Source organism: Leucopleurus acutus (genome assembly GCF_964270905.1).
Source record: "Leucopleurus acutus genome assembly, chromosome: 19".
NCBI lineage: Eukaryota > Metazoa > Chordata > Mammalia > Artiodactyla > Delphinidae > Leucopleurus > Leucopleurus acutus.
Window position 1 is genome coordinate 17,787,751 of NC_139161.1, and position 24,755 is coordinate 17,812,505.

Below are 24,755 nucleotides of genomic sequence, written 5' to 3' on the forward strand. Positions count from 1 at the left end.
TGAAGGTTTTTTAAGGCCAGGGGCCATGTTTTATATTTTTTAGTATGTGATCAATTGAATATTTAATTGACAAATTGCTTCAAGTTCCTTGAGAGTAGGGATTCTCTTTTATTTTTGTTTAAAAGTACTTGGTGTAGGGTATGAGGCAGTGTGAGCAGCATTTGGAAATGTAAGATTTCGGTTAGAGTTTGGCTTTGCCACTTACTTTAAGGGACAAGTTGCCATAACTGAATTATTTTTCTCAGCAATAAATGGGGATTAAAATCTCTGCCTCTGTTCTCACAGAGTGATTATGAGGATAAAGTAAATTAACGTAAGTGAAGTCACTTTATACAAACTGTAAAACACTATATAAATGCTACTTGTTATTAACACCTCTGATGTATAGTGTATATTTAGATATTTTAACTGAATTTGAGATAATCCGTCTTTAGGTCTTCATCAAAAACCTAAATATAATAAAAATCATAAATAGAGAAGCCTCTATCTTGCTACTCTCTATTTCCCAGAATTTGTAACAGTAGTAGTTTAATATGATAAGCTAGATATCTGACTCCCAGATCTGTGCTTTTAATGCTGTATATGTTGTAGGGTCCTGAGCCCCTACTTTTGGTGTTTGTTTCAGTAATTCTGAGCTCTTAGTTAGAACACCTAAAAGAGCCTCAGTCACTGAGCAATGGTGTTGTGACAACTGTATAGCAACCCAGAAAAAAGAAGTTGGATCCCCACTGTCATACCTTACCCCAAAATATATTCCAGATGAATAAAATATTTAAATGTAAAAGATGAAGTCGTGAAATCATTAAGATGAACAATGGGATAATTATTATTTTAAAAATAATCTTAGGGCTTCCCTGGTGGCCCAGTGGTTGAGAGTCCGCCTGCCGATGCAGGGGACACGGGTTCGTGCCCCGGTGCGGGAAGATTCCACGTGCCGCAGAGCGGCTAGGCCCGTGAACCATGGCCACTGAGCCTGCGTATCCAGAGCCTGTGCTCTGCAACGGGAGAGGCCACAACAGTGAGAGGCCCGCATACCGCAAAAAAAAAAAAAAATCTTAGAATGAGGAAAACTTTTCTAACTTTAACTCCAAACCCAGAAGACATTAAAAAAACGGATAAATTTGACTGTATTTCATCATAAATAAGGTAAAAAACCAGAACAACAAGAAAAAAACAAACTGGGGGAAGTATCTGTAATATTTCATTACAGACAAAGGACAGATTTCCTTATGTATTTATCATCAGTTTGTAAAAGACTTATAACCTAAATAGAAAGGGAGAAACGATATGAGCACTGTTCACAGAAAAGTAATGCAAATGACCTTTAGGTGTTTGAAAATATTCTCAATCCTTTTCATATTAGAGATAATGCATATTAAACTATGAGATATCATTTTTCACTTGTTGGCTTGGATAAGGCTTAAAAAAAAGAGTAGCCTGGTCAGATTTTGGAGAAAAGGTTCTTACATTATAGCCAGTGAGACTATAAACTGATAAAACCACTGTGGAAAACAATTTGAATTACTTAAAGATTAAAATACATGTATCCTTAGATCCAGTAATTCTGTTTCTATCTATCTAACTTATTCATGAAATGCACAAAATAATGTATGATTGAAGTTATTCATTATATCACTGTGATAGATTAGAAATAGTCTACCATATTTCCTTGATTCTCAGACAGTTTTTCATATTTTAATAAAGATAAAATCAGATACACCTTATTAATGGCATTATAGTTATAATTGGCAGCTTTTTAAATTTCTTTCTTAGTGGCACATAAAACTGTTTTACGGTTAATGGCATTTAAATTTTTAAAATTATTTTTGGCTGCATTGGGTCTTCACTGCTGCGTGCAGGCTTTCTCTAGTTGTGGCGAGTGGGTGCTATTCTTTGTTGCGGTGCACGGGCTTCTCACCGCGGTGGCTTCTCCTGTTGCGGAGCATGGGCTCTAGGCACGTGGGCTTCAGTAGTTGTGGTGCGTGGGCTCAGTAGTTGTGGCTCGTGGGCTCTAGAGCACAGGTTCAGTAGTTGTGGCACACGGGTCCAGTTGCTTAGCGGCATGTGGGATCTTCCCAGACCAGGGCTCGAACCCATATCCCCTGCACTGGTAGGTGGATTCTTAACCACTGCGCCACCAGGGGAGCCCTAATGGCATTTTAGATTTGAAGAAATAGGATACTAAAATGGGTAAAGGGAAACCATGCAGCTTTAAAAGGATTGAGTTAGTTTCGTATGTACTCAATATGTATAGAACAATTTCCAAGATACATTAAGTAAAGAAGCAAGGTGCAGAATAGTGTGTATTATAGTAAACTACCACTTGTGTTAAATGACATATATACATGTATAGTGGGCAGATAGATAGATATATACCTCCTGCTTAAAAATCACTATTTTGTTCCTGAAAATCAGACCTTCTGTATGAAAACCCTACTTGGGAACCTATTTACCATTATTTTAAACGGCTTATACATCAACCCAACCCCTAACCAATTTCTAAAACATAGCTGGCTGTTTATGAATTTTTTTAAAAATTAAGGTATAAAATACTTAAACATTTCTTCCTGATTACCAGATAATTACTATGGTTGTTAACAGTTGCTTTCTATGTAGTAACATGTCCATACCTTTTGTTGTCACTTAAGCAGCTTTCCCGAAGTCCTACAAGTTGTATGTGGATGTATCTCCAGATTTCTCACTTGTCTTTTCCTTAAAATGTTGAATTAGATTTTTGAGATTGAAAGATAAAAATTTTACAGTATGAAACCATTGGCTGGAAGATGTGTCAAGAAAGACGAACTGAAGCATTTCACTGTGAGATATTAAAAGGGTACATTCTGTGGGGTATGCCTATATATTTATTTTTTATTTGCTTGACTATGCAGAAAAAAATCTTTGTTAAGGCAGACTGTGAAGGGAAAGTGGGTTGCTTTTTACTGTATTTTAAAATTTGTTATGATATACTTGTATTACTATTAAAAATATAGAAAATAATTATTTTGAAAAAGACTTAGAATAGGCAGAATCAAAGCAGAGTAGAGTTGGTTTCTTTGGTTTTATGTACGTGTCCCTCCTCCCACTCTAGTTTCAGTTAGCGAACAAATGGTTAATGTAGTTGGGTAAACCCTGCATTAGCTAAGCCCCAACAATGCTTCTACTACATTTTTTGACTGAAGAAAAACTAGATTTGAATTCAATACAATAGAAATATGTGGTTACAATTTAGACTTTATTGTTAAATTAGAATGTTGATCTTTAAAACCTAACTTCCTAAGAAAAGTCATTCTTTGGCTGAGGAGAAAATAGCTTTCCTTTAATATTTTGATGACATAGATAAATTTTCTGGATAGGATCTTTGTAAAAGCTGAGTTGTCCTTCTACCTTAGTTTCCCTTTGAAATTTGTTTTTCTTTGGGAAAGGAAATAGCACCTAACTCAGTAGTATTATGTGCCAAATCTAGAATCTAAACGTTCTGCATGTCCTACTTAATGAAATACATATTACTATGCTCATTTTATAACTGAAGTTTTGGAAAGGTCATACAACTACTGAGTCTCTGCCATTCGAATATAAGCCTAACTTTGAAATCACTGTTTCTGTTGGGTTTGCCAAAAGGTTCGTTCATTTCTTTCCGTAAGATGGCTCGAGTAGTGCTTAGTTGTCTTTAACCTCATTTGAAACAGTTTTGTTAGATTGTATTGTGACAGCTGTCATATCAGCGTGCGTTTAAAAAAAAACTTATCAAAATTGGTGAATGTTTGTGTAGCCATTTTAATATTGAAGATGGGAAAAAAGCAACATTTTTGGCATATTATGCTTTATTATTTCAAGAAAAGTAGAAATGCAACTGAAACACAAAAAAAGATCTGTGCAGTGTATGGAGAAGGTGCTGTGACTGATCAAATGTGTCAGAAGTGGTTTGTGAAGTTTCGTGCTGGAGATTTCTCGCTGGACGATGCTCCATGGTTGGGTAGACCAGTTGAAGTTGATATCGATCAAATCGAGACATTAATTGAGAACAATCAACATTATACCATGCTGGAGATAGCCAACATACTCAAAATATCCACATCAAGCATTGAAAATCATTTGCAGCAGCTTGGTTATGTTAATAGCTTTGATGTTTGGGTTCCACATAAGTTAAGCAAAAAAAAAGTTATTGACCATATTTCCACATACGATTCTCCGCTGAAACGTAACGAAAATGTACCGTTTTTAAAACAAACTGTGACGGGCGATGAAAAGTGGATACTGTACAATAATGTGGAATGGAAGAGATCGTGGGGCAAGGGAAATGAACCACCACGAACCACACCAAAGGCCGGTCTTCATCCAGAGAAGGTGATGTTGTGTATATGGTGGGATTGGAAGGGAGTCCTCTATTATGAGCTCTTTCTGCAAAACCACACAATTAATTCCAGCAACTACTTGTTAAACCAACTGAAAGCAGCACTCAACGAAAAGTGTCCAGCATTGGTCAACAGAAAACTCATAATCTTCCATCAGGTTAACACAAGACCACGTGTTTCTTTCATGACCAGGCAAAAACTGTTACAGCTTGGCTGGGAAGTTCTGATTCATCTGCCTTATTCACCAGACATTGCACCTTCGGATTTCCATTTATTTTGGTCTTTACAAAATTCTTTTAATGGAAAAAATTTGATTTCCCTGGAAAACTGTAAAAGACACCTGGAACAGTTCTTTGCTCAAAAAGATAAAACGTTTTGGGAAGGGCTTCCCTGGTGGTGCAGTGGTTGGGAATCCGCCTGCCTGTGCGGGGGACATGGGTTCGGGCCCTGGTCTGGGGAGATCCCACGTGCTGCGGAGCGGCTTGGGCCCGTGCGCCGCAGCTACTGAGCCTGCGCTCTGGAGCCCGTGAGCCACAGCTACTGAGCCGCGTGCCACAGCTGCTGAAGCCCGCAAGCCTAGAGCCCGTGCACCGCAACAAGGAGTGGCCCCCCGCTCACCACAGCTAGAGAGAGCCTGTGTGCAGCAGTGGAGACCCAATGCAGCCAAAGATAAATAAAAAATTAATTAATTAAAAAAAAAGTTTTGGGAAGATGGAATTATGAAGTTGCCTGGGAAATGGCAGAAGGTAGTGGAACAAAAGGGTGAATACGTTGTTCAGTATAGTTCTTGGTGAAAATGAAAAATTTGTCGTTTATTTTTACTTTAAAAGCCAAGGAACTTTTTGGCCAACCCAATACATTTATATCTTTTCCCTTCTCAGAAAAAGCTGATAGCTGAAAATAAGAGTAGGTTTGAGGGGGACAGCAGACATGTAGTTCCCCCAAATCAAAAGAGTATGGATTGTCAGAAAGGCTTAGTTATACTTGTTGCTGGTCTAGGTGAAGGAACCTGTAGCTATAATGGCCTCTGTTCCCTGCTAATTAAATGAGCTATGCAGTCTTTATACATTGCCAAAGGTAAGCATAATTTTAATAATTCATGTATCAAATTTAGTAAGATACAGATTCTATACAACCTCTGACTATCTTAATGGAATTTAGTTAATATAAACAAAAGAGATGAACCCAGTTAGTAAACAAAATTCGTCAGAATTGTCAGTCTGTAGTAAGAAGTCTAGGTTTTAGGGCTAGACTAGAAAGGAAAAGGGATTGGGGGAATGGAGAAGGGGAAATGGTGAATTCACATGCCATATAGACTACTTGTTTCTCAGTATAGGGATCGTCACATTTAAAGACAGACATTAACGGGCTTCCCTCGTGACGCAGTGGTTGAGAGTCCGCCTGCCGATGCAGTGGACACAGGTTCGTGCCCTGGTCCGGGAAGATCCCACATGCCGCGGAGCGGCTGGGCCCGTGAGCCATGGCCGCTGAGCCTGCGCGTCCGGAGCCTGTGCTCCGCAACGGGAGAGGCCACAACAGTGAGAGGCCCACATACTGCAAAAAAAAAAAAGACAGACATTAACTATATGTTAAGACGTTATTTAATCAGAAGACATTAAATATATGTTAAGTTCACAGCAAAATAACCAGAAAGGAAGTAGCAAATTTTACTAATGAAGATTTAGAACAGATAAGTATAAAAGGCTATTTTATCGTTCTAGTACTTTTTTCCTAAGAAAAGGGTGAACTAGTTATAGAAGCAGTTTGCACATTATCAAGGTAGATTACTTTAAAAGAGGCAATCGCTGGTGAAGAATTACATGGAATTAGTTGCACTTTTATTAAATACTATGTTCAAGAGACCATAATAAAGAATATACATGACATTATAAGATACCGCCCTTACTCTCATAGAGTTTGCCATTTATTTTAGGAGATAAGTGGAAGAAAGCTGAAGAATAAATTCTGTAAGGATGAATGACTAGGGAAGACTTCGCAATGAAGTCTTGAGGAGGGAGGAATAGGTATTACGGAAGAAAGGAGATAACTGATGTGTACAAAGTGATTACAGTTGGCAAAGAGTAGGCCTAGCTGGCTGGAGCAGAGAATGCCCATAGGGCAGTGCATTTCATACATTTTAAAAGCAGAAGAACCTCTCAAATTACATGTTTTTTAAATGTCGGACCTTAATGTATAAAAGAGAGGGTGGAAAAAATCCACGATTGTTTGTTTGAAGCAGGGTTCTAGGTCTCCAGGAGCAGTCTGAAAACCATAACTAGAAGGCAGTAATGGGAAATTGGTTCAAATAGGCACAAATCTAATATTACTGACTATTTATGTCCTAGGCACTTAACAGATATCTCATTTAATTCTTAAAGCAAGTCTATGAGATAATTATTGTTAATCCCATTTTGCAGAGGAAGAAACTGAGGCTTAGAGAAGTTGAGCAAATTGCTCAAGAATAAGCTACCAGTAAATGACAGTATCAAAATACAAACCTTGGTCTTTCTGACTCCAAAACCCATGCTCCTAACTACCACACTGAATGTGGAAGGCTTTAATGCTGCTCCAATTTGGAACTTTATTTTGTAAGCCAAAGGCAGTTTTTGATTAGAAGAGAGGTATAGAGTTTTATAGCAAGAAGAAATATTAAAGCTAATTTAATCTGAAATTCATTTTACAGATGAAGAAATTTAGGTTTAGGGTTCCAAAGTGCTGAAACCCAGTCCCCAATTCTCTGATTTGTGATCTATTGTTCTTTCCATTATAGCAATGAGGACATTGGTGGTAGAAGTTAAATACTGGTCTAGCCAAAGTATGTCTGAAGATGAAGATGTAAAACCATTTAGAAAGCTGTCTAGGTATGAGTTGATAAGGGCATAGAATAGAGTGATAGCAATAGAACTGGAAAGGAAAGTATAATTATGAAGGATGATAAAACAAATCAACTACGAAGCATAAAGTACAGTCAATTCATGCATGTGTCTTACTAGCAAGCCTTTGTTCACTGGGTTTAGTATTAATCCTTTGTAATAGCTAGCATTTATTAAGTGTTTACAGAGTGCTTGCACATGTATAGTCTAATTTAAATCCTCTCTGCGGTAGGTATTCCTGCTTTACAGATGAGGAAATGGACATTCTAAGGAATACTTTGCCCAGGATCTTACAGCATAAGTGGTAGAATCATGTTGCCAAAACCTATGCTTTTAATCAGTATGCTGTCTATAATGTACTTCAGTGCTGTGTGGTGGGTTACTTCTGTCTCCTGGAGAAATGTGATGGTGGTGAGAAATAAAGTACTGCAGAATTAAAATATACAATAGTTATTCTGGCTGAAAAAATTGGAGATAGCTTTGAATGTGATATTTTTTCTTAGGGCACTTGAAGTGGTCATATATGTTTATGATAAATATAAATTTGTATAAATTCGCTAGAAACTTGAGACTAGGTTGAGTGGTAAGAACCTTGGCCACATTTTTAAGGATGGTTGGTAACTGATCTCCAGGGGAAAAGAAAATACTGTAATTTCTGTCTCATACTATAATTTCCTCGTTTATTTTTTCTTATACTTTATATTTCTCTCCTGTGGCATTTTATATATTCTACCTTGTATAATTTGTGTTTATGTGTCTCTTAACTCTCATTAGACTATAAACTCCTAAATGATAATAATTGCTAGGCATTTATGTGTTCTCTGTTGCTTTTCATGTTTTTTATTCTGCACACAGTTATTGAATCCTTAGAATGTGCAGATCTGTAGTAAGTCTTAAAGAGTTGAAGAATGAATAAGATAGAGCCTCTGCCCTCCAGAGGCTCATGTCTAATATAGACACGAATGTAACAAATAAATGTAATGCAATGCAGTATAATATCATAATTGTGAAGTTAAAGGTACAGTGGGGGCTTAATAGAGAATTGAACAACCTAACTTAGAATTTCAACTTATTTCTTGAATGATTTAACAAGTAAAAAATCTCATATTGTGCGAATAAGGAAGCAAACAGCTATATCAATATTTGCCCAACTATACTTGTTAGTTGATACATGGAATCTCCACATTCTTCCATAAGAAACACTGGTATTTAAAAGTAGGACCAAATGTAAACGTGATAAGAACACAAAATTAAAAGTATGTTTTGTGAGAAATATATTTTAATAAAGAAAAAAGCTAAAAATTGTTTATTAAAAATGGCTACCAAAGTTTGAAGTAATGGGATTGTACATTTAGAAAAGGGAACAAAATAATATTATCTTTCATTTATAAATGTGGTTTATTAGTTTTAAATTCAGTCTTTTCTCTCTCTCTGAGTCTTTCCAAACCTGTGAAGTAGATAGCTACCAATTGAGAGTTACAGAGAAAATCTAGTGGGAGCTCAGAAGGAAGGAACAAAGGACAGTCTCAGGAGTAGGAATTGCAAACTGTGGTGCCTGTTGGGGCCAGGTGGTAACATACGCAATTGAAGCCCACTGAGTGTGAGACAGTAGGAAGTAGTGTGAGTTGTGCCATGTCTAGAGAGGAATAACTGCCACTCAGCTAGCTCATGCTCATTGTTACCATGTAAGAATATAGTCTCAGGTATTGCCAGACGTGAATTTTTTAAAAAAGAAACCAGAAATCCAGATATTTTGGTGACATTTACTAATTGATAAACGTTGGCTCAAAGTTTAAAATAATCTGAGATAAACAAAACATGTTCAAGGCCCATATTGGATCCACAGGTTACCACTTTATGACCTCATTTGAAATTTGACCTGGGTTTAAATTCAAGCTCTGCAACTAGTAAGTGGTGTGACCTTGTTATAACCTCAATATACCCAAATTTTTAAAAGATTTGGGAGTTGTTTGGGGAAATTAAACATGATGGTATATAAGTTTTATACCTGTATCCTATCTCATTTTCCTCTCTAATACATGGAGCGGAGATAATGCCACTTAATAGATTGAGAAACATAAGTGTTTATCCATGGTCAAACTGCTGAGGATAGTAGCTATGTTTGTAAGTCTTCTGACCTCTACACCAGTACTTTTTCCATTAGACTTATGATTCTCAAGCTTTAGTGTGTAGCAGAATCACCTTGGGTGCTTGTTAAAAATGTAGATTCCTTGGGCTTCCCTGGTGGCGCAGTGGTTGAGAGTCTGCCTGCCAATGCAGGGGATGCGGGTTCGTGCCCCGGTCCGGGAAGATCCCACATGCCGTGGACCGGCTGGGCTCGTGAGCCATGGCCGCTGAGCCTGTGTGTCCGGAGCCTGTGCTCTGCAACGGGAGAGGCCACAACAGTGAGAGGCCCGCGTACTGCAAAAAAAAAAAAAAAAAAATGTAGATTCCTAGGACTTCCCTGGTGGCGCAGTGGTTAAGAATCCGCCTGCCAGTGCAGGGGACATGGGTTCGATCCCTGGTCCCGGAAGATCCCACATGCCGTGGAGCAGCGAAGCCCGTGCGCTGTAACTACTGAACCTGCACTCTAGAGCCCGCAAGCCACAACTACTGAGCCTGCGTGCCCTAGAGTCTGCATTCCACAGCTACTGAGCCCATGTGCTGCAACTACTGAAGCCTGTGCGCCTAGAGCCCATGCTCTGCAACAAGAGAAGCCATTGCAAATGAGAAGCCCACGCACTGCAATGAGGAATAGCACCCGCTTGCTGCAACTAGAGAAAGCCCGCGTGCAGCAACGAAGACCCAACGCAGCACCCCCTGCCAAAAAATATATATATATATATATTTTTCTTTTTGGTAAATGTGGATTCCCAACCAGCACAACTCAGCAGGTCTGGGGTGGGGTTCAGGAAGTAACATTTTAAACAAGCTCCCTAAATAATTTGCTTTGGACCATATGAATAAAATAAGCTTCTAAGAATGTTACCTTGACTGTAGTAAGTAGGGTAGACAGTTGGTTCTTTTGCTCATACAAAATATATTAATTTTTAGTCCGAATTAGTATAATGCTATTTATTTTTCTTATAGTCTTATCTTAGCCTGATTTGCACTGTTTCCTACATTATTACTTATGGACTTCTTGCCCTAGGTTAATTTGCATGATCAAAATGAAATTGGTTTGTGTGGAAACTGGTTTCTTACTTTGGCAAGAAAGTGGAGTGTCCAAGAAACTTAAAATTAGAAATACAGAGTATAGAGTGACAGTGATTTCATTGTAATTAGAGTAGTCCAATCAGGTGGAAATAGTTGAAAATATAAACTTTCACTAGTTAAACCAATATTTGATAAGTAGGAACGAAGAGGAGACAAAAATGACCTCAAAGTTGTATGGAATCATAGACTTCAGAACTGGAAAAGAAAATTTCTGTGGATGACCTAGAATCTCTGGGCTTTTTAGCAGAGACTTCAGAGGAAATAAGGAGGATTTTTGAGTAATTTCAATCTACTTGACTTTCTGAATTTACTCCTACATTCCACGTGGACTTCATCTGTTACAAATTTGACATACTGTGGATTAATAACTTGCTGTTCAGTACACTTACATAGGTGCTATTGTCTTCCTCCAGGTGACAGTAATAGTAAAATAGTAAGCATTTTAATTTATTCTGTTTTGCTTAGGCTTAATTAATTTCCTTAGACGATTTGTACTGTATGTTTAATTTGGAGAAGGTCTTGCTAAAGTATGCTTCATTCTTTTGGCTTGGATTTAACATTTGTATAACCTTGCTTTTCAAACTCAGTAGTCACTCTTTTGTTAATGGAATGATAACATGGGAAGGATTTGAGGGTAATACTTTGGTAATAATTTTCTCCATCTGTAAATAGGGTTGTTTCATTATCACCAAATTGTAGGTAGAACATTAAAATTTATCACAGCTTCTTAGAGTGTCTCTAATTTTAAGGTACTTATTGCCAGTTTTGGAAATGAAAGAACAAACTGATTTTTAAATTTTCTGAGGCCTTAAGAAGATGACAGTGTTAAGAGTTCAGCAGCATCCTATATAGTGATTTATAGTGAAACGTTAGGGTTTACAAAGCATCTTCTGTTTGTTGTTTCTTTTGATCTACATGCCAGTCCTGAAAGTGAGGATAATATCTCCATTTTGCAGGAGAGGCTGCTGAGACTCATGTGCTGATTGTCAAAAGTCACACAAGTGTTTAGAAATTCTCTTATTGGAGAACTGAGTTTTTGTAGCCAGCATTTTTAGGGACTACCTAGACAAATATAGAAAGAAAATAAAAGATGAGTTGAGGAGGGGGTTGATGTGTAGAGTAAAGGAAGAACAATCTAAATGAAGCTGGAAGGTCTTTTGGGGTTATAGAGTGACTGGAATATTAAGAAATTCTCAGTGTAGTTAATGGAAGTACTTAACCAATAGTAAGAGGATACAACTCTAAGAAGGCATTGGATTGTTGGATTATTACAATACCATAGGACTGGCTACTATCTACATAACTCCCCCAAATATTTTCTACTCTTCAAACTTAAGAATTGAAGTGAACCTTAGAGACCATTAAGTCTGTCTGACTCCTTAAACATTTGGTGCCTGCTGCTTCTTGTCTGCTAATGAGTGATGATAGATAAAAGAAATTGAACAAGGTTGTAATGAATAGTAATGCAAAACTCAACTATTTCTTTATATTAGCGTATATATTTTTTGAGATATGGAGACCTGTATAATATAGCATATATCTTCTGTTTAATAAAATAACTCCTTGATTACAAGACAGTTAAATCATCAGTATCTTGTGGCATCAAGCAGAAAGCACTGTGATGACTAAATATTTATTTATACCTGAACAAGGTGAGACCCACTATGAACATGTTCATTCTCTTGAGTCAACAAATGCTTTTTAATTTGTTATATCAAATTATGTCCCAGATACTGTATCAGTTATTCAGGATATAAACATAAGTAAAACTCAGGGCACAAAAGTGTTCCCCATTTTTTAAAAACTAAGGACCTAAAATTGTTTTGCCTTCTCCCCCTATGCCTCATATTTTAGATTATTTTACCCTGAAATTTATTTACTAAATTGATTTTCTCCTTTAAAAAATAAATTTATTTTTATCTTACCAAATGGTTAGCATGAAGCAGGCAGTGTTCAGTGAGTTGATGTGATTTAAGCTAAATTTGGAGTGAAAGTATGATTTCCTTTAGGTGACTTTTTTTTTTTTTTTTTTTTTTAATTTATGGTACCTCAGGCGTTCCCTTTATTAACTCTCCTGAGGGCTTGAGTATCTCATGGCACCCCTGAATGAGATATCTTTTCCAGGCTTAACATTCTGATTCTAACACTTTATTTTAATTTATAATTTATTTTGCCCCTTTTCTGTCCCTGTTTATTAATATATTAGATTATATGATTAAAATTGAACTATTTTATCCTAGAAGGCAGCTCTGATACTTTGGGAAGATGGAAGGATCTTTTGGTCACAGTTAAACTTCTGTGCTTTTAGAAAAACACCTGTGTTTGAAAATCAAAATAACCTGGTTGTTGTATAGATCATTAAACAGGCTGTGACAAGAATATAGTTATTTTTTGTAGTGCTAGAAAATTTGGATTCTCTTTTGAGTAGGAAGCCTTTAAAAAAAAAACAACCTTAGAAACTCTATAGGGAATAATTAATATGCTTGATGTTTCCTAAGGAAAAAATATCTAAATGATGCTGAAAGTAATCATTGTTCTTATGCTACTGAAGACTATTATTTTCAGGAGAAATATGCAAAAGTGAAGCTTTGATTTGGAAATAAATGTACCACTTTTTACCCAGGAAGTATTTCTGAAAGTAGTATCTAATCACTGTTTTAGTAAATGAAATTATATTTAAACACACTAACATAGCTTACTATAGAGTCTTATTTTGAATAGTTTTGCAAATCAGAGAATAGTCACCCTCCTAATTTTGTATTATTCTTGATTTTCACATATGTATTTGAGTTGCTTAAAGTATGAAATGGATTTAAAGATGTCAGGTGAGGTTCTTGGCTTTTATTAGTTTAGTGGCCTTTTGGAAGTAGATTTTGTGACTTTCTGATGGCTTTTTAAAAAAAATTTTTATTGAAGTATAGTTGCTTTACAATGTTGTGTTATTTTTGATGGCATTTATATTTACCTCTGCTTTATTGGGGTCAGTCTTTAAAAACAGTTTTAGACATCTTTAAAAGACAACATTAGACATTTAAAAACTTTTTGAACCATATGTGCATTGGCTCCACAAGTGTTCATCCCGCCGCCCCCCCCCCATGCCAGAAGTTTATATTGGTAAGATTATTTTGCCTAATTATAGGTAATTCATGGGGTGTGGGACTTTGTTTCAATCACTCCATATGCCCAAAGCCTTCCAAGAGTACTTGGTATATAGTAGCAACTCAGTAAGTGTTGTTGAGTGAATCTCAGTAAAGGAAAAGGCAGCTGAGGTAAATTGGGTGTTCTTACCTCTGTTGATATCCAACTAGTGTTTTAATCACTTCAGAAGCTTCTTCATTTCTAATTTATTTCTGTGGAGAAGTCACGTGTCTTCTGTTTCTGAAGTGTGCTGATTACCAGATTATGGTTGTCCTTTAATATTTTCTTCCCAGTTGTTCTATTCCTGGAGTTAGTTTGTTTAAATAGTGTTTGTGGGCCTTCCCTGGTGGTCCAGTGGTTAAGACTTCACCTTCCACTGCACAGGGTGCGAGTTCGATCCCTGGTGGGGGAGCTAAGATCCCACATGCCTCATGGCCATAAAACAGAAGCAATATTGTAACAAATTCAATAAAGACTTTAAAAATGGTCCACATCAAAAAAAAAATCTTAAAAAAAATTTAAAAATAGGGCTTCCCTGGTGGCAGTGGTTGAGAGTCTGCCTGCCAATGCAGGGGACACGGGTTTGAGCCCTGGTCTGGGAAGATCCCATATGCCACGGAGCAGCAGGGCCCATGAGCCACAACTACTGAGCCTGCGCATCTGGAGCCTGTGCCCCGCAACAGGAGAGGCCGTGACGGTGAAAGGCCCGCGCACCGCGATGAAGAGTGGCCCCTGCTTGCCGCAACTAGAGAAAGCCCTCGCACAGAAACGAAGACCCAACACAGCCAAAAATAAATAAATAAATTTAAAAAATAAATTAAAAAATAGTGTTTGTAGGAAAAAAAATTATTTCTTCACAGTCCAGTTCTTTGGGCCAGTTTTGTAGATTGGTATATCCTTAAGTGTTTCAAAATCAAAACTGATTAATGTGAGGGATTATTCTCAGAAACAGTGTGGCTATAAGCAATCAGTGGATTTTGGTATTTAGCTTTATTCTCTCTTCAGTTATGGTAAGTCATAATACCATCACATTTTAGCAAGAGATGAATATGTGAACATTTTAGCATGTTTGTCATTGTAGAAGTAAGCCTACCTTCTAAAATATAGAATGTACTGTTTGGTTAATGAAACATCATTTAAAGTTTTTCCCATCTCTTTAAAAAATTTTTTTAAATTAATTAATTAATTGATTTTTGGGGGCTGTGTTGGGTCTTCATTGCTGTGCGCAGGCTTTCCCTAGTTGTTGAGAGCGGGGGCTACTCTTCGTTGCAGTGCATGGGCTTCTCATTGCGGTGGCTTCTCTTGTTGCAGAGCACAGGCTCTAGGCACGTGGGCTTCAGTAGTTTAGTTGTGGCTCGCAGGCTCTGGAGCCCGCAGGCTCAGTAGCTGTGGTGCACGGGCTTGGTTGCTCTGCGGCATGTGGGATCTTCCCGGACCAGGGCTTGAACCCGTCTCCCCTGCATTGGCAGGCGTATTAACCACTATGTCACCAGGGAAGCCCTTAAAAAAGTTTTTTAATTGAGGTACGAATGACATACAATATTATTTTAGTTTCAGGTGTACAACATAATGATTCGATATTTGTATATAGATTTACAGTTTTGATTTAGAAAATATGAATATCAATTTTTTTCCCCGATCACATGAATACATTGGTATTGAAACATTCTAGATGTGGTATGTTTTCTTTCCTTTTTCCTCCCTTGTCCAGTTGGCTAGATCACAGTCATGGTATCTATATATAGATCTTTGGCTGAAGAGGACAGTTTCTTTTAAGGAAAGTAAGTGTTATGGTTGAAGTTGCCTCCTTTGAAATGAAATAAACAACAAAATGTTCTTATTTTAATGGATTTTAAGAAATATTTGTCCCTGTTAAGAGAAACCAAGAAATAGGGAACCTGGATTTCATTCAATGTGTTTTAAAAAGAAGTTGAGTTTTCTAGAGAATATTATAATAGCAAATATTCTGTTGCTACCTACCCTTTGAAAAGTCATAACTATAGGTTGTTATTCAGATGTTCCACAGTGATGTGCTCTATGATAGGATTTATCATTGATCACAAATGAATAAATTAAGGAGATTTTTTTTCTTTTTTTAAATGCTGCAACCTCTTCCTGTATGTATTGTTCAGTGTCTTTTCCCAGTGAGATTTTTCCTTGGTCAGGAGCCTCTAATGAAAGAAATTACTATTTGGCCCAGGCAGTAATGTTGCCTTCAGATTGTTTTTAAAGCCAGACTGTTTGTTTTCTGTGAGTTACCTCTGAGTGGACTAATTGTAAATGTGACAGCCCTTTTGATGCCACTTTCTCTGGAGTTACTGGTGTTCTTCAAAGCTTGGCTTTGTTGTGTGCAGAAAGAGAGATGTTGGCGGACTTGGGAAAACTTCATTTAAAGGAAACAAAAGTTCTAAGGAAAGCTCCTTCAAGAGTTTTATTCGTTCATAACAGAACTCAAATGCACATAAGTTTTCCAAGCACTGAAGATCTAAGGTTATTTTCCAGACCTTTTACTTGTTATATATTTTCAATAAGGTCTTGATGAACCCCTCCACCCCCCACATCCTCTTAGAGTTCTTTTAGTGTAGCAAATGACTTGATGATCACTGTCCAGTTGATCTGTCTTTGCTGTTATTTCTTTAAGGAAAAAGTCCCACCTTGGGCCCTGAGTATTGATTTACCGGAATGAGTAGTTAAATGAGAGATCGGAAGCTAGAGCTAGTTTTTTCACTTTCTCTCACCTTCTCCCCTCCCCCTGCATTATTTTAGAGGAGGTTGCTCCTGTTCTCAAGTAGCAGTACAAAAATCTCACACCCTGACCCAGCCAGTATGAAAACAACCGCTGTAGCACAAAGTGTCCTTCCCGTGTCCCCAGCTGAAATTGGGGGAGGGACAAAGCCCAATTGTTACTTTACCCCATCCTGTCTGCCTGCTAGAAGGCCTGTTTCCTACCCTAATGGTTTCTGCCTAACAAATGGTGTTTCTTTTTTACAGCATTATGATCCTGGACTTGTTGTGGTGATGGTAAACTTAGCAGTGGTAATTTTTTATTTTCAGACTGAATTACTCCTTTTGTCATCAGTGCACCAATATGTTAGGCTTAATTTCTCTGTTGTAGCCTTCATCCTTCTGCTTGGTCTTTTTCATTTTCCTTTCCTTTCCTTATGCAACTTGTCTGATCCTTGTTCATTAAAGGGTAATGTTAAGAAGGGATATATCTGTTTGTGTTAGAACTGCCAAAAAAAAAATCAGTTAAAACATTAAATTCTAATACTGTAAAAACTTGATTTCCCCACAATATAATGGGCACTAGCACTTGCTACTGCAATCTATAAATAAATTAAAACAAACTTTGACTGCCTTAGAAGGCAAAAGTACTAATGCAGAGTTTATAACAGGGGTTTACAGAGGTAATGAATTTATACCAAAATTTTCTTGATTCTTACAAAGCAAATTCTGATAAATCGAAAGATATCAAATCAAAAAAAAAGGAAAATTACTTTGACATTTGTTTTCAATTCTTTCATTGGACCATTTCTTTTGACCAGTAAATCCCTGATTGAGACGTTATGAAAGTGATATTGCACCTAGGAAGTCATTTTTATAACCTGTCTTTAATTTGGTCCTTTTGCTAAAGATTGCAGTCACTGCTTATTTATTATACCATTGGGCATCAGGTAATAATGCATTTTTATTTTGTTTAACTGACAGCATTTGATAGTATCTAAAAGAAGGCTGTATTTTAGAACTTTGTTCTCTTTTCTGGCATGAGATGTTCTTTATTAAACATTTTTTTCACTGTTCCTAATTACCTTCTTATTGTTTACAAGCAATAATGGGATATTGGTGATAAGTAATTGAACTTCTGAATTTGTTTTTCATTACTTTTTGAAACACAAATTAATCCCACAAATACAGAGCAACTGGATACAAGTGGTTGCTGGTCACTTTGGAAACAGTTTCTTTTTTTTTTCCTCCTGGACTAATCCTAGTCATGATCATGGCTTTTATTGCTTTTTTTTTTTTTCCAAATTTGCTTTTGGTAATATCTCAGATTTAGACTGACAAAACTCAACTTTTAGCCCAAAGGTATAATATATATGTGTGTATAACAAAAAAACAAAAATAAAAAAACAGTTGTTTACACCAGCCTGAGTGAAGTGATGAGGGAAGTAAACATTGTGTTTTTTCACTAAAGGTATACAACGGATAAGGTAAGTCCTCTTTTCAGTGGGCTTACATCACAATAAACAGCGCAAGTTGTGATGTAAAACAGCTGTGGTAGTAAAGTGCTTGTCTGCCCCATTTTGCTTTGTTTGGCTGGTTATGAGTGGATTAAATATACATTTTTAAAAATCTCCAGCATAGATAAATTAGTTTAAAGTCAATTTTCTTCGCAACTAGTCCTTTTCACAGCTTACTGATTGCCACAGCCAGTGTTAAATCCACTCTGGAAAATGGGACCTCAGAGCACCAGTTTAAAAGTGAAACTACTTTTTGTTCCTAAGGGCAACTAACTGTTGCTTTCTATTTAATTTTTTTCACCACCTCATTTAATTGTAAAGCATCTTTTGAAAACAAAAAATATATTAAACACGCTGAGTTGCTGTTATTGAATTTTCCTGTATCATGTTTGAAACTGTGCTCTTCCGATTTAAACATGTCAGTTGAGATATTTATTACCAGTTTTAAAAGTGTGTGTGGGAAGATGTCAGTGGACAGTAAGAGTGAAGTGATTTTTGGTGGAAAGTTATTTGGAGGTCTTTTTAAAAAGGAATTTCTAGTGTTTTTGATTTTAAACTTCCTGGTGCCATTGCTTAGAAGTGCTTTTGCATTACTTATTTAATTTTGCCATAGTAATCTGGAATCATCCCCAACTGGAAGGTCAACCAAGGTGGTTAGTTGGGCTTGAACTGGGAGAGGTAGGTTTGGTTGTAAGCTGTGAGAATGGCTTGTGTTTGGTTCACTGTAGCTTTCTGGTCTCTGCACTCCAAGGCAAGATCTCTAACCACCCAAACCCAATGTGTAAAGCGAACTGTTGACTTAGCTTTGCATCTAACCTTAATTATATGTTCCTGTTACAGGGAGAACAGATCCCATTCCAATCGTTGTCAAGTATGATGTCATGGGCATGGGTCGCATGGAAATGGAGGTAAGTTGATCTCATTGGTTCACTTGTTTTGGGGATATTTAAAATTGATACTAATTCCAAATTCAGATGTAGTTTTAATGTTTTTGAGGGGAAATTTTAAAATGTATTTTACATTCTCATTTAGTGCTGCCTTTGAGGCAGGTAGGTGGCAAATAATGCCCCTGTTATAAAGAAGTTGAGTGGTTTCCCGAGGGTTATGCCACAAGGCAAGGTCAGATTTAAACCCAGACCCCGGTGCTCATTTCCATAGGCAGTGTTGCTTAACTCTTAAAATAATTGCTGTGGTAGAAGCTTTGCCCCTGTAGAGCTATGTACAGCTGTCATCTGTGATATCTTCTTTTCATTGCCTGAAATATTTTTCTCCATTTACTCCTAATTCTTTGGCATTGAACATTGAAGTAAAGTCTGTTATCATCAACACATCTGCCTGTTGGGAACCACCAGCATGAAAAGATTAATGAACTATTTTGCATGCTATTTTCTCTGTGGGGTGACAATAAAGCAAGAGGTAGCTGAGCAAAAAGTTAGAAGTTTCTTATTTTCATACAGTACTGTAGTTGTGTAAATGACTCTTTTATGGCTAATTGGGGGTACTTTAGGAAATAAGACTAATTATATCTGTTTTTGTTAAGCTTGATTATGCCGAAGATGCTACCGAACGGCGCCGTGTCCTAGAAGTAGAAAAAGAAGACACGGAAGAACTGAGACAGAAGTACAAGGTACTTAAATGAAGCCATTCTTGCATGTGGGATGTTCACACTGAGATATTCATTTTGGTGAAAAGAATCTGTTGACAGCAACATTTGTTTGACCTTTGCTGGTGATTAGTCTTAGACCTTGGGTTTCTGTTACTTTCTTATTTATTGCTTGTGTAAAAACTATAGAGATAATAATAACCACTTTGTATTATTATCTGTTGGGGAGAGTGCATTAGTGTTTGAAAATGCAGTGCCAGGTATACATTAGGTAGTAATAGCAGTAAAAATTGGTGAGTCCTTTGAGAGCTTGATACTTTTTGCCTTAAGTCTTGTTGATAAGCCTTTTCTTTTTTAATGGATGAGGTGTTTGACGAATGACAAACAATTGAGAACTTCAGTATCTTCCTTTTTAAGCAGGTAGTTATAGAAAACTGCAGCTTAAAACATGTTATAAGTTAGCTTTCAAAAAGACTGACAAGGGTACATGCCTTTCAAGATGTTTTAGTAAGCCCAGTCGCTACCATAAAATAGGTAAATTTGAAGATAAGAAAGAGAATTAGTGAAGATCATCATATAGAAGCTGATTTTGGTCATGATACTTAAGGTGAGAAGAGAGAAAAGGGATTCATTTTAAAAAATCTGTTCTACCGTAAAAAAATATATAAAGCAAAAACTGACAGAACTACAAGGAGCAATGTTATACCTACCACGGTTGTTGGAGATTTTAATATACCTCTCAGTAATTGATAAAAGTAGAGGAAAACAATCAGCAGGGATGTTTGGAAGACTGGAACATCTCATTTAACAAATTTCACCTAATGATTATATAGACTATACACCCAATCACTTTGAAAGTGACAAATTTCAAATATATATGAAACATTTATTTAAAAAAATTTTTTACCATGTTCTGTGTCATAAAGTATCAACAGATTTCAAAGAACTGAAATCAAGTTATCAAGCCATAAAACAATTTTTTTAAAAGATTTTTAAAAATCTCTGTTTCAAAATTAAGAAGCACATTTTTACACGTAACCTGTCAGTAAAAGAAGAAATCACAATGGTAATTGGAAAATATTTTGGACTGAAAAATAAAAATGCTACACATCAAAACTTGTAAGATAAGCTAAAGCAATATGATATATGATAGCAAATACATGTCCTTTTTTTTTTAACATCTTTATTGTAGTATAATTGCTTTACAATGCTGTGTTAGTTTCTGCTTTATAACAAAGTGAGTCAGCTATACATATACATACATCCCCTTATCTCCTCCCTCTTTCGTCTCCCTCCCACCCTCCCTATCCCACGCCTCTAGGTGCACACAAAGCTGATTTCCCTGTGCTATGCAGCTGCTTCTCACTAGCTATCTATTTTACATTTGGTAGTGTATATATGTCCATGTCACTCTGTCACTTTGTCCCAGCTTACCCTTCCCCCTCCCCGTGTCCTCAAGTCCATTCTCTACATCTGCGTCTTTATTCCTGTCCTGCCCCTGGGTTCTTCAGAACCTTTTTTTTTTTTTTTTTGGATTCCATATATATGTGTTAGCACACAGTATTTGTTTTTCTCTTTCTGACTTACTTCACTCTGTATGACAGACTCTAGGTCCATCCACCTCCCTACAAATAACTCAATTTCGTTTCTTTTTATGGCTGAGTAATAATATTCCATCATATATGTGCCACATCTTCTTTATCCATTCATCTGTCTATGGACACTTAGGTTGCTTCCATGACCTGGCTATTGTAAATAGAGCTGCAGTGAACATTGTGGTACATGGCTCTTTTTGAATTATGGTTTTCTCAGGGTATATGCCCAGTAGTGGGATTGCTGGGTTGTATAGTAGTTCCATTTTTAGTTTTCTGAGGAACCTCCATACTGTTCTTCATAGTGGCTGTATTAGTGTACATTCCCACCAACAGTGCAAGAGGGTTCCCTTTTCTCCACACCCTCTCTGGCGTTTATTGTTTGTAGATTTTTTTTTTTTTTCCGGTACGCGGGCCTCTCTCTCACTGTTGTGGCCTCTCCTGTTGCAGAGCACAGGCTCTGGACGCGCAGGCTCAGCAGCCATGGCTCACGGGCCCAGCCGCTCTGCAGCATGTGGGATCTTCCTGGACCGGGGCATGAACCCGTGTCCACTGCGTCGGCGGGCGGCGGACTCTCAACCACTGCGCCACCAGGGAAGCCCTGTTTGTAGATTTTTTGACGATGGCCATTCTGGCTCTTCTGACGGAGTGAGGTGATACCTCATTGTAGTTTTGATTTGCATTTCTCTAATGATTAGTGATGTTCAGCGCCCTTTCATGTGTTTGTTGGCAATCTGTATATCTTCTTTGGAGAAATGTCTATTTAGGTATTGATAGCAAATACATGTCCTTAAATGCTTATCTTAGAAAAAAAAAGGCAGGAAATAAATGAAGTAAACGTTCCTCTTGGGAAGTTAGCAAAAGAATAGCAAAATAAACCCAAAGAATGTTAAAGAAAAGAAATAATGAAGATAAGATAAAGATAAGAACACAAAAGAATGAAACAGAAAACAAACATACAACAAATCCATAAGTTAGTTCTTTGACATACTTGTGATATTAAGAAAGAAAAGAACATAGAAAACCAATGTCAATAATGAAAAAAAGAGGATATCATTGCAGATGCAGCAGGCACTAAAAGGTAAACATAGTATGGATAACTTTATGCTTTGAATGCAAAGATAGGTTTAAGTGGACAAATTCCTAAAGAATATAACTTGCTAAAATAGACTTGAAGAGAATAGAAAACCTTGGTAATCCTATAACATATATAAATTATATAAATTGAATCTGTGGTGAAAAATCTTTCCATACAGCCCAAATAATTTCATAGTGAGTTCTATCACAATTCATAAAAGAAGTAACTTCAGTCTTGACCAACAATTTCTGATCTTCCAGAGAATTGAAAATGAAGAAAAACTCTCAGCTCATTTAATTAGAGACTAGATGGTAACTCCTGACAAGGACAGTATGATAAGAATAATTATATGACATTGATGTATAACACAGATGCAGATCTTAAAACACCATAACCAATTTAGGATATACCATGACCAAGTTATCCCACGAATGCAAGATTGATATAATGTTAAAATCAATTCATGTAGTCAACCATATTAGATGATTAAAGGAAAAAAATTATATGATCATCTCAATAGATGCAAAAAAACCAAGAGCATTATATAAAATTCAACATTCATTCATGATGAAAAGTCTTGTCCAACTTGACAAAGAAAGGGCCTTTTTTAACCAGGTGGAATGCCTACAAAAACTATATAGGAGACATCATAGTTAATATTGAAAAGTCGAAAGCTTTCCTTTTGAGATGGGGAAACATAACAGGGATACCTGCTGTCATTGTTTGTATTAAATATTGTTCTGGTGGTCTTAAGCAGCACAGTAAGGCAGACAGGCAAAAACAAACAAAGATGCAAGAGATGAAAGGGAGAGACAGAACTGTCATTGTTTGCAGGTATGATTATGTTCATGATATCCAAGAAAATTTACAGATTAGTTACACAAATAACAGTTTAGCAGGATGCTAGAAACAAAATCATACATTTTTTTTTCAAAATCATACATTTAAATTTTCATATTAGAAAATGGATATAACAAAAATGTCACCAACTGTAATAGCAAAAAAAAATATATGAAACACTTGGGTATGGATCTAATGAGATGCGGGAGACTTAAGGCAAAAATTCTGAAGCATTATTTAGAGGCATTAAAGAACAATGAATTTTAAAAATGAGATTTTTTTATGATCATGAATTAGAAGACTCAATATTGTAAAGGTATCTGTTTTCCCCCAATTTTTCTATATATTCAAATCAATCATATAAAAATCCCAACAGGATTTTGTATGGAATTTTGTATGGAAGTATAAAGGGCCAAGAATAGTCAAAGCATTCTTAAAGTATAAGATAGAAAGCTACAGTAATTGAGACATGTGATATTGGCATAAGGATAGACCAGTGGAACAGAAAAGAGAGCCCAGTTGCAGACCCTTACATATTTGACCACTTGATAAGACAAAGATGGTATTGCAGAGAAGTGGGAGAAAGAATGAATTTTTCGGTAAAAGGTTCTGAGACAGTTGGTTATCCATATGGGAAATAGTGAATTTGAACTTCTACCCCATACCATACAATAATCAATTGCAGGTGGATTAAAGATTTAAATGTAAAAGGAAAAAACATAGAGCTTAGAAGATACAGAGGATTTTCTCTATTCACCGCACCTGATGTTATTTACTTATTTTTTATTTCAGTGTTATTTTATAATGAAAATTGTTGAGCATACAGAAAAAATGAAAGATCTATATAGTGAATACCTATATACCTACCACCTATATTCTACAATTAACACTTATATAAATATTGTTTTATTATATATCAATCACTTTTTTAAGTCCCTTTTTTTAGTTCCTAAAATATCTTTTTGATTCTTTTCCCCAAAATTTGCTATTTTTTTGTTTTTTAAACAAAAACAAAATTTTTTGCCTTTTGGTTACTATTTCTGCCTTTTTTCAAAAAACATTCTAAATGTTCTTATTTTATAATTTCTTTCAAATCTTCTATTATCTGTAGTACTTTGTAAGTGTTTTCGTAGTTTGCTGCTTCTGACTTTCTTGCAGTGGTTTGTTTCCTTGTGTGGTTTGCAGTTTTGATTGTCATCTCATTCTCTGGATGTTTTTCATATTCTGGATTTTAGAGGGGTTCTTATCGGGCAGTTCCATATGTGCTTTTGCTAGAGACTCAAGTCTTTAACTGAAGACCTGAGAACTTTATATGGACTGGTTTTAAAATGTTAATACCTAAGCTAAGGGTTCCTGCTTTGGATGAAAGGTGTACATTCTTTAGGTCCACCGATGACTGTGGTCTGAAATTCCAACCTTCTATGCATGACCTTTTCCATTTATACCTTGGTAGATGGTGAGTTTTTTGATGCGTTCAGGGGATAGCAGGTGATGATGTAGTGCTGTTTTTCTAGTCCCTGTTTCAAGGATGGAGACAACCATTCATCTCTCTGAGCATTTCGCAGGGAGAGCTTAGTAGGCCTTCTACCATCAAGGTCCTGAGGCCTCATCTTTAGGTGCCTAGGGATTGCCCTGTCATGTTGAGCTCAGCTATATGTTAATTTTTCTTTCTTTTTTTTTTTTTTTTTTGCGATACGCAGGCCTCTCACTGTTGTGGCCTCTCCTGTTGCGGAGCACAGGCTCCAGACGCGCAGGCTCAGCGGCCATGGCTCACGGGCCCAGCCGCTCCGCGGCATGTGGGATCTTCCCGGACCAGGGCACG

At 36.7% G+C, this 24,755-nt stretch overlaps 1 protein-coding gene across 2 annotated transcripts in view; it reads left to right on the forward strand.

Annotated features, from left to right (window-relative positions):
• Positions 1–24,755, forward strand: part of GPATCH8 (G-patch domain containing 8) — a 96,914-nt gene that overhangs the window by 36,080 nt on the left and 36,079 nt on the right. The window contains exons 3-5 of one of the 2 annotated variants that reach the window (XM_082861374.1): positions 16,571–16,615; positions 18,661–18,728; positions 19,361–19,447. In XM_082861374.1, the coding sequence (XP_082717500.1) occupies positions 18,702–18,728; positions 19,361–19,447 (114 nt within the window). In that variant the 5' untranslated portion in view covers positions 16,571–16,615; positions 18,661–18,701. The remainder of the gene's footprint in view (positions 1–16,570; positions 16,616–18,660; positions 18,729–19,360; positions 19,448–24,755) is intronic. The other variant, XM_082861373.1, reaches the window with a different exon arrangement.